Source organism: Coregonus clupeaformis, unplaced genomic scaffold (assembly GCF_020615455.1).
Source record: "Coregonus clupeaformis isolate EN_2021a unplaced genomic scaffold, ASM2061545v1 scaf0614, whole genome shotgun sequence".
Lineage (NCBI taxonomy): Eukaryota > Metazoa > Chordata > Actinopteri > Salmoniformes > Salmonidae > Coregonus > Coregonus clupeaformis.
Genome location: NW_025534069.1, coordinates 188,123 through 205,000, shown reverse-complemented (window position 1 = coordinate 205,000; position 16,878 = coordinate 188,123). Strand labels below are relative to the sequence as shown.

Here is a 16,878-nt window from a genome sequence, read left to right as displayed (position 1 = left end):
AGAAGAAGAAGAAGAAGAAGAAGAAGAAGAAGAAGAAGAAGAAGAAGAAGAAGAAGAAGAAGAAGAAGAAGGAGACAACAACAAGCAGCATCTCTCACCATAGAGTCCCTCAGGTCCATGCTGACCCGTGGAGGGATCAGCAGCGCTCCACATCAGGTTACTGCCCCCCATCCGCTTGGGCATGTCCCACTGCTCGCCCGAGGCTAGGAGCCCTCCAGAGAAACTCCTCAGGGCGTCAGACCAGGAACTAGACGGGCCGTAGATAGAGCTGCCGTCCAGCCACGCTGTCACCAGGTTCACCTACAGTTCATAGCGCGACATAACATGACATAACATGACATAGCGTGCAGTGTTTTATTATCGCATACACCAGATAGGTGCAGTGAAATGTAACATAACATGACATGACATAACATGACATAGCGCATCTACAGATATAACATAATAGGGTTTTTCATTTGGGGTATAACACTTGGGACAGTGTTGCTGTAGGCTTCTAGGGCTACGAGTTTATCTGATGGGGAGTCTGCTGTAATACTGTAGCCAACAGACTGACCCAGCTGACCTTATAGACATTATGCTCCTGTCTGGCTCACTTGATAAGGGCGTGGCACTAGCACCACCAACGTCGTGGGTTCAACTTCCTCAGGGATCACATACTCATCCTCTGTAGCTCAATTGGTAGAGCACGGCGCTTGTAACGCCAGGGTAGTGGGTTCGATCCCCGGGACCACCCATACGTAAAAATGTATGCACACATGACTGTAAGTCGCGTTGGATAAAAGCGTCTGCTAAATGGCATATTATTATTATCCTAAACATGTATGCACTCATTCTACTGTAAGTTGCTTTGGATAATACTGTCTGCTAATCGGTCTATACAGTACAGTATATCATTATATTACCTGTGTTGCTCAGTTACTTAGAGCGTGGCATTAGCAATGCAAAGGTCATGGGTTCACTCCCACAGGGATGACAGACACATACTAAGAATGTATACACTCACTAAGCGTCTGCTATAGTACCAGTGTGATAGGGTTATTACCTGTGTGATAGGGTTATTACCTGTGTGCAAGGGTTATTACCTGTGTGCAAGGGTTATTACCTGTGTGTGGGGGTTATTACCTGTGTGTGGGGGTTATTACCTGTGTGATAGGGTTATTACCTGTGTGCGAGGGTTATTAACTGTGTGCGGGGGTTATTACCTGTGTGCGGGGGTTATTACCTGTGTGCGGGGGTTATTACCTGTGTGCGAGGGTTATTACCTGTGTGCGGGGGTTATTGGGGCTCTGGCTGGAGTGTTTTTCCCAGGGCCCCCTCTGGAACGGCAGTAGGACCCGGCCGGTACGGTTGGGGTCGAAGACTGGGTCTCCCTCTGGGACAGGGATGTGCATAAACTCCGGAGGACAGCCGGGAGGACGGGAGTCCAGGATCTCAAATACTACATGGTACCCTGGACAGGCAGAGGAGAAATACTGCAATTTGGGTCCCTGCTACTGTCAATCTATTCTAATAACTTTCCAATCCTTTTGAAGAGGTTACGAGGTTGCCAGGTTACGAGGTTGCCAGGTTACGAGGTTACGAGGTTGTAGGCTACTAAGATTACTTTACTGGTCAGTTTAGGGGGTGGCTATGACAACCTCCAAGCATTTGCTGAGGTTCATTTCACAGTATAGACTTCGTTTTAAACTGAAACAATATCTCCTGAATGAGTCTGAATGAATAATAAAGAGTCAGATGATATTCCAGTGTAAACTTACCGAAGAACACAGAGAGTACGGTCCGGTTGTGTGCAGAGGGCAGGCCCGAGGGCCCCCTGGCCGTCACATCGCTGACCCTGCGCGGGTTGGGGAGCTGAGGCTCCTGCAGAGGCTGGAGCACCCCGTCAGAGTAGCGCGCGGGCAGGAGGCGCACCAGGGAGGAACCTGCACGCGGGACAGAGGACTTCCTCATCATCAAGCAAACAATACAACATATGGCTTTCTATAAACGCATACAATATCTTTAAATGTTCATATTTCAAATATGTAATATAGAAAGTTAGAGGTTAAGATTTTGTGAGAAACGTACCAACAGCACCTCGACTGTGATAGGCTAAGTTGTTATACCAGCCGTCATATCGTTGGACTTCCCAGGCGACTTTGGACTGAGAATCTGCACAGGTGAATGTATAGATTGACGGTCATTTTAGTGTGATACTCAAACTCAGGACTTTTATAATAGTTATTTATCAAAGGTTATGAATTGTCCGTGGGTTTTACTAGTCGTACATAGATAACACGAAATAAGTAACTAGTTACAAAGCTACTTACGTTGAACGATAAAGGCAAGCACTGCTAGCAGTGTCCAGATCAGTTTACGCAAATCCATTGACGCGAGAGATTCACCTCAGCACGCAGAGACCCACTCCAAGACGGTCAAGAGTTGTCGAGGTGTAGCCTACTGGTGTGGAAAGGGCGAGGAAAGTAGAAACACATCGGGTTTAAATAAATGCGATATAGCCTAATACGTTTTATAATGCGTAAAATCAATGTGAGTAGCAGTGCTTTAATAACTTCTATAATTAAATTGTGACTGACACATATAAAGAGGTTGTACACGTTGTATGGACGAAACAACACTAAAGAAAGGTTTTAAACAGGAAATGTTAATTTAATTTAATAAAAAACTGTGGAAACTTACCCAATTTTGAGGATGAAATGTCATGCGCACTGAAGACCCGGAGTTACGAAAAATCCAGGTGAGCGAAATAGTGATCCAGAGAAGAATAGCCAACAGTGTCGAAATAGTGATCCAGAGAAGAATAGCCAACAGTGTCGATGACCCAAGTTCTCATAATAGACTGACACATAGGTTTCCTTGTAGGAATAGTCGTCACCGGGTCACACACCTCTGTCACCAAGAAATACCAATCAATGCAACCCCTATAGATACACAAAAGACGTGCCGGGTATAAAATAAGTCTCTCGCCTTTGTGTGTTGCATTCGTTATTTTCATCTTTCTGCCTCTGTCTTGATCTGGTGGGCTACTTTTTTTTTTGCACTTTCAGGTGAGCATTATTTTAAGCATACTTATTATGCATGACAGGAATACTGGTGTATTATGATGATTCAGAGGTAGATGGAGTTCGATTTTTGTTTGTGTGTTTGCTTTTTTATATGTTTGTTGCTTACAAACCTGCATGGTCTAATTTCAGATGGGTCTTTGTCCATCATAGTTTGCCAGGGAGGGTAAACTTGAGTGCAAAAGTATTCACTTACTGTACCCATTAACCTTACTGTACCAGTACTCTGTTTAGTTTGAATGTGCTCTTAGTCTCAACGGAGTGGTTTCTTAAAGCATTTTGTATAAAATGAGTGTATGTTCAAGTAAAAATGATTTTGTCTTGATTCAGAAATAAATACTTTCTTTAAGTGATATAATTATGCATTTTACTTTACAGTCCTGAGACCACAGCAAAAATCGGCATTTCATTTATCTGACTTTCATTTATCTGTATGTCCAAACCAAATATTAAGCCTTCTTTTCAGGGCAACCAGGGCTTCAAGGAGAACACAAAACAATTTGGCACAAACTGTTGCATTCATGAGTTTTATTGACAAAAAAAAAAAAAGAAGCAAAAACCTAATAAAAATGAATTTATATGAATGCTGTAAGTACAGAAATGCAACTATGTTTATTTTTTATTTTTTTATTTCACCTTTATTTAACCAGGTAAGCCAGTTGAGAACAAGTTCTCATTTACAACTGCGACCTGGCCAAGATAAAGCAAAGCAGTGCGATAAAAACAACAACACAGAGTTACATATGGAGTAAAACAAAACATAAGGTCATAAAATACAACAGAAAATATATATACAGTGTGTGCAAATGTAGCAAGTTATGGAGGTAAGGCAATAAATAGGCTATAGTGCAAAATAATTACAATTAGTATTAACACTGGAATGCTAGATGTGCAAGAGATTATGTGCAAATAGAGATACTGGGGTGCAAAAGAGCAAAATAAATAACAATATAGGGATGAGGTAGTTGTGTCCAATATAGGGATGTGAGCTTATTAAAGTATTATAGACACTATGTCCTGGGATCAGAAGAACCCCTTAACTTCTAACGACTCTTGTGAAGTTTGTATGTGTGTTCATGAAAGTCTCAGCTTTTCATAGATAGCTTTTCATAGTTTGTAGCTCAAACTATTTGTAAAAAGACCCAGCCCTTGTCTCACAAACACCGCTCTAGCTCAGCCCCCGTTAATGATACAGACTGATGGTTGGTACGAACGGACGCAGAAGAAATAGACGGATCCAATGGTACAACCCAGAAGTCTAAAACACACCATATTTAAAAACGGTTAGAAGTTCAAATCGCGCCGGAGTCGCGGTGGGACTCATTGGGTTAAAGATACACTCTAAAACTTTTGTATAATTTCAGCCTGTAGTTTTGAAAGTGGTACCTGGTTTTTGTGTACTAGGTCATCAAATTGTGTACTAGGTCATCAAATTGTGTACCAGGTCATCCAATTGTATACTACGTCATCATATTCGTATGATATGTTACGAATTCAATTTGTTGTGCTTAAGATCCTGGGGCTGGTTGCACCAGCTGGTCGTAAGTGGGTCGTAACTCTACATCCCGACGTAAAATGTGCTTTACGCAGGACCTAAAAGTTATACCTGTTGCACCAGCTGGTCGTAAAAGTAAATTTACGTATGGTAAAGAAAAAAGAAAAGAAAAATGCAATTTAGCAGACGCTTTTATCCAAAGCGACTTACAGTCATGAGTGCATACATTTTTACGTATGGGTGGTCCCGGGGATCGAACCCACTACCCTGGCGTTACAAGCGCCATGCTCTACCAATTGAGCTACAGAGCACTATCTTGTTTCATGATATGCACAGCAGAAAATAATAGCAATCTATATTTTCAAAAGGATGTGAGTCTCCTCCGCGGGCTTTTCTAGGTGCCTATGCGCGAGTCAATAGCGAAAAAAAATACATTTGATTTATGCTACATTAAAGCGTTATAAATGTGTCTGATCAGATATTAGCAAACTAATACATGAGCTGCCACCTCCACTTATTTGCCCAGTCAGAGATCAAGCAACCAAATATACAGAAGGAGAGTTAGTGAAACAAAATCACATTGATTGATTATCAGACAAGTCGAGGGCTTTTAGTTAGGATAATATATCATAGGCTACTACGCGAGTGAAGAGCTAAATAATCCACCTGTTATAATAGGCTAGCGTAGGCTAACATGCTAGCAAAACGTTCTGATAACACTGTTAGACGAGCAAACTAGACTAAAGATGATCATCATGAACACTCACCTCAATTTGGCTAACATTTTCCCAGCGTAATTGTAACCAAATATCCAAACGGCGATTCCGTGAAACAAAAATCGGACATTGATTGATTTATCATGACGAATCCCCACGCTTGCCCCAAAGCAGCGCGATAACGCTGTCCTAATCATAACGGTGCTGAAATTATAGTTGACCACACACGGCAATGTGTTCATCATTCAGTGATATTCATTCCCACAGTAATTATTGATTGATCCATCCAGTTGTGGTTATGAAAACGTGCATGCTTAGTGGTGGGCTTTGTGAAGTGATGGGACATGCCTCGCAAAGTTTAGAACTGCCATGAGGATGGTAACAGCCTAGTAACGGAGGCTGCGCTGCCTAGCAACCATCCTTATGAAGCATCAAATCTCATGAAAGCCCATTGCTTATGCCGGATTTAGCTACGACTAGTCTTATTTTTGGTTGGCGCAACAGGTGTAAACTCTGATCCCAAAGTCGGACGTATCTACGCCGACCTAGCATTTAAAACCATTTTTTTTTACGCCCAACTGGTGCAGCCGGCCCCTGGAGTGCATCTTTAAGTTATTTTTTACTTAAGTTTAACTTTGTAGGAAATGATGTAACATTCCAATTCCCCGGTGTACCGTAAGGAACTGCTGACCCAATGTATCTCCTATCTCTGGATCTTTAGACAGTTACTGAGACACCCTGCTCTCCACACTAACACTGTCTCTTCTGTCACGCTGTCTGCTCTCAGCCCCAGAGATCCTGAGAGGAAAGATGACTTTCTACGATGGCATCTACCCATTCTACCCCCTGCAAAGAACCTCCTTTATCTTCAGCACCCACCTCCTCACCATTATCCTGGTCTTCCTGGTCCTCATGGTCAGCTTCCTTCTCATTCTGCCAGGTATCAGAGGCAAATCGGTGAGTATAACATTTACATCATTTACATTGACGTCATTTAGCAGACGCTCTTATCCAGAGCGACTTACAAATAGGTGCATTCACCTTATAGCCAGTGGGACAACCACTTTACAACCAACTGGTGCAACCTAACAATGGAGTAGTATTAATGCCAACAGAAATGTAATCTTCAGATTCTATTGATCTTCAGATTCCATTTATTTTGGCACTAATATGACTCCATATACCTACTGTAGCCCATGATTAGATAATACAATTGCTCAACGTAGATACACATTGACTTAAACAGATTATTGACCCTTGGAATGTGATTAAGATCAAATGGCTTAATAAAACAATAATTTATTATAGCCAGTCTGTCAGTCAGTGAAGATAGGTATATGTTTCGTGACCTGACTTGTGTCCTCAAACCCTCTATTCTAGAGACTGTTCTGGATGTTCAGAATCGTCATCAGTTTATTCATAGGCGTTGTAATAGTAGGTAAGTACCTAGCTGCTTTCAATTTCACATCACATCTATTGCAACACTTGCAATGCCTGGCAGTCTTTTGCACACTATACTAGACTTTTGAACTCCACATATTCATATTTATTTTATACCACGGGACTGTAATGTAATGTAAAGAATTGTTGAATAGGCTACTCGATTTCTGATTGGTCGAGATGGTGTTGATTATTTCACAGTAAACGCACATCCCAAAAAATGATAATCAACAGCTATAAAGTAGTTCCAACAACAACAACAACAACAAAAAAAGCATTGTATTGTTGTCGTTTTTTACTATTGACTCCCAATCTCATCTCATCTCAGCGCTGAATTTCACCAGTGACTGGGCGGAGGCCAGAACCACAACCAACGCCACCTACAAGTCCTTCAGCAGTGAGGAGGTGAACGCTGACGTGGGACTGCATGTAGGACTGTATGGTATCAACATTACTTTAAAAGGTGAGCCCAGCAGACACAGAATGAGAACATAACATGGTTTGTTATTATTGCATGTGGGACTGTATGGTATTAACATTACTTTAAAAGGTGAGCCCAGCAGACACAGAATGAGAACATAACATGGTTTGTTATTATTGCACATAGGACTGTATGGTATTAACATTACGTTAAAAGGTGAGCCCAGCAGACACAGAATGAGAACATAACATGGTTTGTTATTATTGCATGTGGGACTGTATTGCATCAACATTACTTTGAGGTGAGCCTGGTAAACCATAGGTGGTGCGTCCAATAGGCTAGGGGAAGCTAAGCTGACCCAAAAGTACATTGAAATAAATATGACAAACTCATAGACCAGGGATGTAGCTCAGTTGGTAGAGCATGGGGTTTGCAACGCCAGGGTTGTGGGTTCGATTCCCACGGGGGGCCAGTATAAAAAATAATGTATGCACTCACTAACTGTATGTCGCTCTGGATAAGAGCGTCTGCTAAATGACGTAAATAATTAGGGCACTCCTGTCTATACATAAATAAATAAAATCATTGAAAATACTACACCAGAGAGAGATTTAGCCACAGAGAATCATTATCTTCTTTTAGAAAATACAGTGGCTTGCGAAAGTATTCACCCCCCTTGGCATTTTTCCTATTTTGTTGCCTTACAACCTGGAATTAAAATGGATTTTTGGGGGGTTTGTTTCATTTGATTTACGCAACATGCCTACCACTTTGAAGATGCAAAATATGTTTTATTGTGAAACAAACAAGAAATAAGACAAAAAAACAGAAAACTTGAGCGTGCATAACTATTCACGCCCCCAAAGTCAATACTTTGTAGAGCCACCTTTTGCAGCAATTACAGCTGCAAGTCTCTTGGGGTATGTCTCTATAAGCTTGGCACATCTAGCCACTGGGATATTTGCCCATTCTTCAAGGCAAAACTGCTCCAGCTCCTTCAAGTTGGATGGGTTCCGCTGGTGTACAGCAATCTTTAAGTCATACCACAGATTCTCAATTGGATTGAGGTCTGGGCTTTGACTAGGCCATTCCAAGACATTTAAATGTTTCCCCTTAAAACACTTGAGTGTTGCTTTAGCAGTATGCTTAGGGTCATTGTCCGGCTGGAAGGTGAACCTCCGTCCCAGTCTCAAATCTCCCGAAGACTGAAACAGTTTTCCCTCAAGAATTTCCCCTGTATTTAGCGCCATCTATCATTCCTTCAATTCTGACCAGTTTCCCAGTCCCTGCCGATGAAAAACTTCCCCACAGCATGATGCTGCCACCACCATGCTTCACTGTGAGGATGGTGTTCTCGGGGTGATGAGAGGTGTTGGGTTAACGCCAGACATAGCGTTTTCCTTGATGGCCAAAAAACTCAATTTTAGTCTCATCTGACCAGAGTACCTTCTTCCATATGTTTGGGGAGTCTCCCACATGGCTTTTGGCGAACACCAAACGTGTTTGCTTATTTTTTTCTATAAGCAATGGCTTTTTTCTGGTCACTCTTCCGTAATGCCCACCTCTGTGGAGTGTACGGCTTAAAGTGGTCCTATGGACAGATACTCCAATCTCCGCTGTGGAGCTTTGGAGCTCCTTCAGGGTTATCTTTGGTCTCTTTGTTGCCTCTCTGATTAATGCCCTCCTTGCCTGGTCCGTGAGTTTTGGTGGGCGGCCCCCTCTTGGAAGGTTTGTTGTGGTGCCATATTCTTTCCATTTTTTTATAATGGATTTAATGGTGCACCGTGGGATGTTCAAAGTTTCTGATATTTCTTTATAACCCAACCCTGATCTGTACTTCTCCACAACTTTGTCCCTGACCTGTTTGGAGAGCTCCTTGGTCTTCATGGTGCCGCTTAGTGGTGTTGCAGACTCTGGGGCCTTTCAGAACAGGTGTATATATACTGAGATCATGTGACAGATCATGTGACACTTAGATTGCACAGAGGTGGACTTTATTTAACTAATTATGTGACTTCTGAAGGTAATTGGTTGCACCAGATCTTATTTAGGGGCTTCATAGCAAAGGGGGTGAATACATATGCACGCACCACATTTCCGTTATTTATTTTTTCAAATTCTTTGAAACAAGTTATTATTTTCATTTCACTTCACCAATTTGGACTATTTTGTGTACGACCATTACATGAAATCCAAATAAAAATCCATTTAAATTACAGGTTGTAATGCAACAAAATAGAAAAAAAAACGCCAAAAGGGGGATGAATACTTTTGTAGCTGTGGATTGTCTTAAATCACACGTGCATTATGCACACAGCCTATAGTATGCCTACAGTACAGGTGAGTGAGTGAGTATGTACACCTCTCATCTCCTCATGGTAACCTATTTTTATGCGCGTCTAATTTAAACATCTCCATCTGGATTTCAGGGGTCACCTTATTTTTTTATTGTAAAGATTATTTGTTTTAAAATGCAGCTGCAGAGTTTTAAAAACACTCATATATCATTGCTTTAAATCAGTGCACGCTCGAGCAGTCTTTCTCTCTCTCTCTCCATCAATTCCATTCAAATTGCATTCAAAATATATCATCCTGTTCAAGATTGACATACAGTGCATTCGGAAAAGTATTCAGACCCGTTGACTTTTTCCACATTTTGTTACGTTTCAGCCTTATTCTAAAATTTATTAAATACAAACATTTCCTCATCAATTTACACACAATACCCCATAATGACAAAACGAAAACAGGTTTTTAGAAATTTTTGAAAATGTATTATAAAGTAAAAAACAGAAATACCTTATTTACATAAGTATTCAGACCCTTTGCTATGAGACTCGAAATTGAGCTCAGGTGCATCCTGTTTCCATTGATCATCCTTGAGATGTTTCTACAACTTGTTTGGAGTCCCCCTGTGATAAATTCAATTGATTGGACATGATTTGGAAAGGCACACACCTGTCTATATAAGGTCCCACAGTTGACAGTGCATTTCAGAGCAAAAACCAAGCCATGAGGTCGAAGGAATTGGTCTGTAGAGCTCCGAGACAGGATTGTGTCAAGGCACAGATCTGGGGAAGGGTACCAAAAAATGTCTGCAGCATTGAAGATCCCCAAGAACACAATGGCCTCCATCATTCTTAAATGGAAGAAGTTTGGAGCTGGCCGCCCGGCCAAACTGAGCAATCGGGGGAGAAGGGCCTTGGTCAGGGAGGTGACCAAGAACCCGATGGTCACTCTGACAGAGCTCCAGAGTTCCTCTATGGAGATGGGAGAACTTTCCAGAAGGACAACCATCTCTGAAGCGCTCCACCAATCAGGCCTTTATGATAGAGTGACCAGACGGAAGCCACTCCTCAGTAAAAGGCACATGACAGCCCGCTTGCAGTTTGCCAAAAGGCACCTAAAGGACTCTCAGACCATGAGAAACAAGATTCTCTGGTCTGATGAAACCAAGATTGAACTCTTTGGCCTGAATGCCAAGTGTCACGTCTGGAGGAAACCTGGCACCATCCCTACGGTGAAGCATGGTGGTGGCAGCAATATGCTGTGGGGATGTTTTTCTGCGGCAGGGACTGGGAGACTAGTCAGGATCGAGGGAAAGATGAACAACTTGAACCCGATTGAACATCTCTGGAGAGACCTGAAAATAGCTGTGCAGCGACGCTCCCCATCCAACCTGACAGAGCTTGAGAGGATCTGCAGAGAAGAATGGGAGAAACTCCCCAAATACAGGTGTGCCAAGCTTGTAGCGTCATACCCAAGAAGACTTGAGGCTGTAATCGCTGCCAAAGGTGCTTCAACAAAGTACTGAGTAAGGTTCTGAATACTTATGTAATTGTGATATTTCAGTTTTAAATGTTTCATACATTTGCAAGAAATTCACAAAAAAAAACTGTTTTTGCTTCATCATTATGGGGTATTGTGTGTAGATTGATGAGAAAAAAATACAATTTAATCAATTTTAGAATAAGGCTGTAACGTAACAAAATGTGGAAAAAGTCAAGGGGTCTGAATACTTTCCGAAGGCACTGTAAACGCCTAAATATATATATCCTCTTTCAGGAAATACATTAAATGTAGTATTAGTCTTATATTTAACTGATGAATGATGGGTTATGCATAATAAGATTCTAACTCCTAGCCTTTATGGGAATTTTTTTAGTGGACTATGAGATAAAACTGAGTTAATCACGAACATATGGTCAGAATTCGCTGTTGCTAGGCAAGAACTTAATTGGTTCATTTTACTGTGTGTGTGAAGTGGGGATCTGACCTACGGCCGAATTGCTCGCTCTTACCTAATCCAGGGCTGTCCTACCTTATCAGAGACTGAAACCAGACTGTTGCCTAATGCATCTCTCCTCAAACAAAGTAGAAAGAGCGGCGCCAGAGTTGAACAGAGTTTAGAATAATCATGAGTAATTACAGCATGACGGGGTGGAAGAATAGGAGTGGGTTTGGGTACATTTGAGAGATTGAGTGTGGACCTGTCATGACCAACAATCAATCTTCAGGTCAAGCCAGGGTGAGCCGGGGTTGAACAGAGTTTAAAACCGAACATGATTGTTTTTTTGCATGACAAGGGCGTGATTGTAATAATATTGTTTCTAAACTGAATGACAGTCAAATGTAGCCGCTATCATAGACTGAGGAAGTGGGCGGAGAAGGTGGAGAGAGGGAAACTGAAGATAATGGTGTGGGAACCCAAGAGAGGAGGGTCTTTGAGCTAGGAGGTATGTGAATGTGACTATATAGACGGGGAGTGGAGAGAGAGAGGGAAGGTGCTCTGCAGATCATCTCGGCTTCCGTTACTCTGTGTAATAAAGTCTATCTTGATTCAACAAAAACTCTGGAATAACTCATAGTGATCATTTTTCCACATCAGCCTCTGTGTCTTGCGGAAATACGCACGCACCTGTCTCTGTAAAAAAAAAAAGGCTCCTCTCTTGGGAGTCCCATGCAGGAAAAGATTAGACTAGAAGGAATAGCTTGCTGGATATTATTATTATTTTTTTTTTTTACATTTCTTATACCAATAGACTATTAGAAGAGGGACGCAAGCTATTGAGAATAGAACTCACGGGTAATTTGAAAGAAGAGCGAACACGCGATGGTGGTAGGCTATAGCAGTTATTTATTCACATACATAACCATAACCATTCAATCCTTGTGAAGAGAAGTGAAAGCCTTCTGCATCTCATTCTAGTCCTATATTATTCAAGCATGACATTAGAATGATGTCATTTTTTTGTTTTGCTTTTGATATTCATTTTGTTTAGAATTTTACAAATTCAATTTTTTTGTTTTTGATCACAACATCCATTATTTCACTTTTCTTAGAATATATTATGTATATATATATATATATATTTTTTTTTTCATGTTTACAATTTCTTTTATTTTGAATTCAATGCTTAAGGTGTGAAATTTACCCCATAAATATGAAAGATGGACGCATGCTAAAGTTTTGAAAACATACGTGACAGACAGGTTACCAGTGCTGTAGCGTTAGGTCTGGGATTTCAGAGACTATGTGACACATAACTCGTCCTGTGTGTTGCAAGTGCACGGATTATAACCACCGTTGTCCTCTATGGTCCACTCTATCCCTGCAGGGAATCCTGTGAATCAACTCAACGAGACCATCAACTACAACGAGATGTTTGAGTGGAAAGACACCATCGATGAGGAGTACGAGGATGCCCTAGAGAGAGGTCTACCCAACCCCATCCTCTATATCGCTGAGAAGTTTACCCTTAACAACCCCTGTGGCCTCATCTACCAGTATAGATACTCTGGTCGCTACGCCTCGGCCACTCTCTGGTAAGCTGACTAGATCTAAACACATACTAGACTCATGGGGCGGCGCACAATCGGCCCAGCGTCGTCCAGGGTAGGGGAGGGAATTGCCCGGCAGGGATCTAGCTCAGTTGGTAGAGCATGGCGTTTGCAACACCAGGGTTGTGGGTTCGATTCCCACGGGGGGCCAGTATGAAAAATTAAAAAATAATGTACGCACTCACTAACTCTGGATAAGAGCGTCTGCTAAATGACTAAAATGTAAAATGTCTGTAGTGGACATTCCACCACCAGATCCAAAGGTCCAAGTGAAGCATAGGATTAGAGATCAAAGTTATGATAAGGTTTAAGTTAGGAGTAAGGTTTGGTGGGGTTAGGTTAGGGTAAGGGTTAAAGTTAGGGGTTAGTGAAGCGCCATTCCAGAACCATTTAAAATCGTCTGACTCTACGTACACGTCCCGAATTTAAAACAAGTGCCGTCTCCACTCCCCAGGACAGCGTTCTGCTGCTGGCTGGTAGCCAACGTGCTGTTCTCCATGCCTGTCATCCTGTACGCCGGCTACATGATGGTGGCCACCGCCGCCTTCATCTTTTTCTCCATGGCCTCCTTCTCCACCGTCATGAACCTGCCGACCTGCCTGTTCACCATAGGCACCTCGGGAGCCTTCCAGACAGAGTACAGCGGTTCTTTCTGGCTGGCACTGGCCACAGGTAAGGAAAGGGTTTACCAGAGCCCAAGGCTCTTTCCTCAATTCAACTTAACTCGATTCCTTGCGTCCTCTCTCTCCCAGCCTCCATCTCAAACGGGAGGGACCTTGGACATTCTCCTAATATGTGTTTTGAGAAGGAGGTTAGGAGAAAGGACTCTAGGAATCAAGGAAAGATGAATTGAGAAAGAGCCAAGTTATCCACACTAATGACAATATTAAAGGACATTTTGTTAAAAAGGCATCCATCTTGTTTTTCAGGTGCTCTGTGTCTGGTCATCGGAATCCTGGTGGTTCTGCTGGACTGTCTGATCCCTGAGAAGATACGAGAGGCCTTCAGTGTCGGGGTGGACAACGACGAAGATGAAGATGTTTATTTTGGAGAGGGATACCTGAACTCCAACTTCCTGGCAAGCGTAACCACCACACCTTTGACAACCTTAGTACTTCCTATGGTAAGTCTGCCAGTTTAATAAGAAGAAGTAGATGTAAATCTAGCTCTGGTCCAGGGGTTCGTTTAGTTGCCCTATAACAATCACGATCACTAGCTCTGGTCCAGGGGCAAGAGAGATATGCAGTGGTGTAAAGTACTTAAGTAAAAATACTTGAAAGTACTACTTAAGTAGTTTTTTGGATATCTGTACTTTACTATTCATATTTTTTACAACTTTTATTTTTACTTCACTACATTCCTCAAGAATATAATGTACTTTTTACTCCCATACATTTTCCCTGACACCCAAAAGTATCGCCACATTTCAAATGCTTAGCAGCGAGGACAAGACATTTTCGAATTCACGCACTTCTGAAGAGAACACGTGGTCATCCCTACTGCCTCTTATCTGGCGTATACACTAAACACAAATGGTTCATCTGTTGGAGTGTTCCCCTGGCTATCTGTAAATGATGTCTGAGTGTTGGAGTGTGTCCCTGGCTATCTGTAAATGATGTCTGAGTGTTGGAGTGTGTCCCTGGCTATCTGTAAATGATGTCTGAGTGTTGGAGTGTTCCCCTGGCTATCTGTAAATGATGTCTGAGTGTTGGAGTGTTCCCCTGGCTATCTGTAAATGATGTCTGAGTGTTGGAGTGTTCCCCTGGCTATCTGTAAATGATGTCTGAGTGTTGGAGTGTGACCCTGGCTATCTGTAAATGATGTCTGAGTGTTGGAGTGTTCCCCTGGCTATCTGTAAATGATGTCTGAGTGTTGGAGTGTGACCCTGGCTATCTGTAAATGATGTCTGAGTGTTGGAGTGTTCCCCTGGCTATCTGTAAATGATGTCTGAGTGTTGGAGTGTGACCCTGGCTATCTGTAAATGATGTCTGAGTGTTGGAGTGTGACCCTGGCTATCTGTAAATGATGTCTGAGTGTTGGAGTGTGACCCTGGCTATCTGTAAAATTGTGCTATCTGGTTTACTTAATATAAGGAATTTAAAAGGATTTATAGCATTTACTTTTACTTCTGATACTTAAGTATATTTAAAACCAGATACTTTTACTCAAGTAGTATTTTACTGGTTGACTTTCACTTTTACTTGAGTCATTTTCTATTAAGGTATCTTTACTTTTACTCAAGTATGACAATTGAGTACTTTTTCCACCACTGACTATATGATACAAAGTCAAACATGAACTCAACACGTTTTAAACCTATTTTGGCTAACTTCACAAATAAAACAGAATTTATTTTAAACTCTGCTACATACAGATGTAGGATTTTAATTTGAGCCAGTTAGCTACAGCAGGAAAATAATCCCGCAGCAACAAGAAATGTAAATAAAATAATAAAATAATAATAATAATAATAATAATTGTTAAGTGGTTGTACTACTGGCTATAAGGTGAATGCACCAATTTGTAAGTCGCTCTGGATAAGAGCGTCTGCTAAATGACGTAAATGTAAATGTAAATGGCTTGTAATTAATGGACATTTTCGTAGTCTTAAAATTCAAAGTGGAAATTACAAACTTTAGAAGCCTTTTTAAACCTCAAATACACTACAAGTTTTACATTTTCTGCAACAGGGTGATCAAATTAAGATCCTACATCTGTAGTAACAGGGAAATATTATTGATTTAACCGTAAATAACGTTATTTTCGTCTTCTTATGTGTTCCAGGATGATATTCAGAAAGACAGCCACCAACCATCACTCCAGGAGCTGTCGATCGCAATGTAACCTAACGTAACAGCCGTAGAAAGATGCATAAGCGGAGTTCCCCACATCCGGTTTTCAGCTGAAAAGTATATAACTGAAAACCGAATGCATCTGGTTGTTGACAATTCCACTAAGGGTGGTCGCAATGTAACGGAGTCGGATTCATAACCTCACTCCTCAGCCTGAAAGGTCTATTGAATCCCTAGCTTTTCGACAGCGCAGCTGGTTAAAACGTTGTCAAGGAGGGCGGTCACATCTGAGACAGTAGCCTCTGCCCAGTCCTCAACAACCGGATGTTCCACTTTCCCAGGGGAAATGGAAAGAGAACCTTTGACAAGACTTCCGCTTACAGAGTTCCTGGGTTGTAGTCTCACTGTGAGGTGGTGAAGGGAGGAAGTGTTACTGGTAGACAAGCATCTCCTTTACACAGACCTCCTGTACTACTGTACTCTACTGTACTACTGTACTATACTGTACTCTACTGTACTCTACTGTACTACTGTACTATAGCACTCTGCTGTACTATACTACTGTACTCTACTGTACTCTACTGTACACTACTGTACTCTACTACTGTACTATAGTACTCTGCTGTACTGTACTACTGTACTCTGCTGTACTATACTGTACTTCTGTACTACTGTACTCTACTGTACTACTGTAATATGCTGTACTCTACTGTACTACTGTACTATAGTACTCTGCTGTACTATACTGTACTTCTGTACTATACTGTACTACTGTACTCTACTGCCGTTATGTAAATGTATATAAAATGTGTTCTACTCTGTCAATGCCATAATTGGTTATTATCAGATGTGTTGTATTAAATGTCATGTTCAAATAGTGTACAAAAATGTAATTCACAAATGTGCGAGATTCACACACTTTATTTTACTGGAGATAATTGAGTCAGGTATTCAAGTCTTGCTGATGTGCTTTCTTGTGTAATAAACACAAGAGTGAAGTGTGAACAAACAAGTTGAACGAGTCCCAAATGGCACCCTATTCCATACATAGTGCACTACTTTTGACCAGAGCCCTGTGAGCCCACAGTGCACTAGGGAACAGGGTGAC

The 16,878-nt window shown here is 41.6% G+C and overlaps 2 protein-coding genes across 2 annotated transcripts in view; one reads left to right on the top strand and one right to left on the bottom strand.

The window, feature by feature from the left end:
* LOC121568188 (dual oxidase 2-like) overlaps positions 1-1,409 on the bottom strand; it is a 39,597-nt gene extending 38,188 nt beyond the window's left edge. Inside the window, exons 1-2 of the mRNA XM_045216124.1 lie at positions 1,266-1,409; positions 99-300 (exon numbers count right to left, since the gene is read on the bottom strand). Of these exons, the coding sequence (XP_045072059.1) occupies positions 99-300; positions 1,266-1,394 (331 nt within the window). The 5' untranslated portion in view covers positions 1,395-1,409. The remainder of the gene's footprint in view (positions 1-98; positions 301-1,265) is intronic.
* Positions 1,410-6,086: 4,677 nt separating this feature from the next.
* On the top strand, positions 6,087-15,822 carry LOC121568187 (dual oxidase maturation factor 1-like). The gene is made up of 7 exons (XM_041878752.1): positions 6,087-6,233; positions 6,657-6,714; positions 7,045-7,179; positions 12,756-12,963; positions 13,433-13,650; positions 13,908-14,101; positions 15,763-15,822. Exons 1-7 carry the CDS (start codon positions 6,087-6,089, stop codon positions 15,820-15,822), a joined length of 1,020 nt encoding a protein of 339 aa, XP_041734686.1.
* The last annotated feature ends 1,056 nt before the right edge of the window (positions 15,823-16,878 follow it).

What these genes read in the sequence shown, in the direction of transcription:
- LOC121568187 (XM_041878752.1), top strand. Translation starts at nt 6,087, where the DNA reads ATGACTTTCTACGATGGCATCTACCCATTCTACCCCCTGCAAAGAACC. An exon ending in CAGGTATCAGAGGCAAATCG is followed by an intron (nt 6,234 to 6,656) that starts GTGAGTATAACA and finishes CCTCTATTCTAG; the next exon opens with AGACTGTTCTGGATGTTCAG. An exon ending in CAACCTTAGTACTTCCTATG is followed by an intron (nt 14,102 to 15,762) that starts GTAAGTCTGCCA and finishes TATGTGTTCCAG; the next exon opens with GATGATATTCAGAAAGACAG.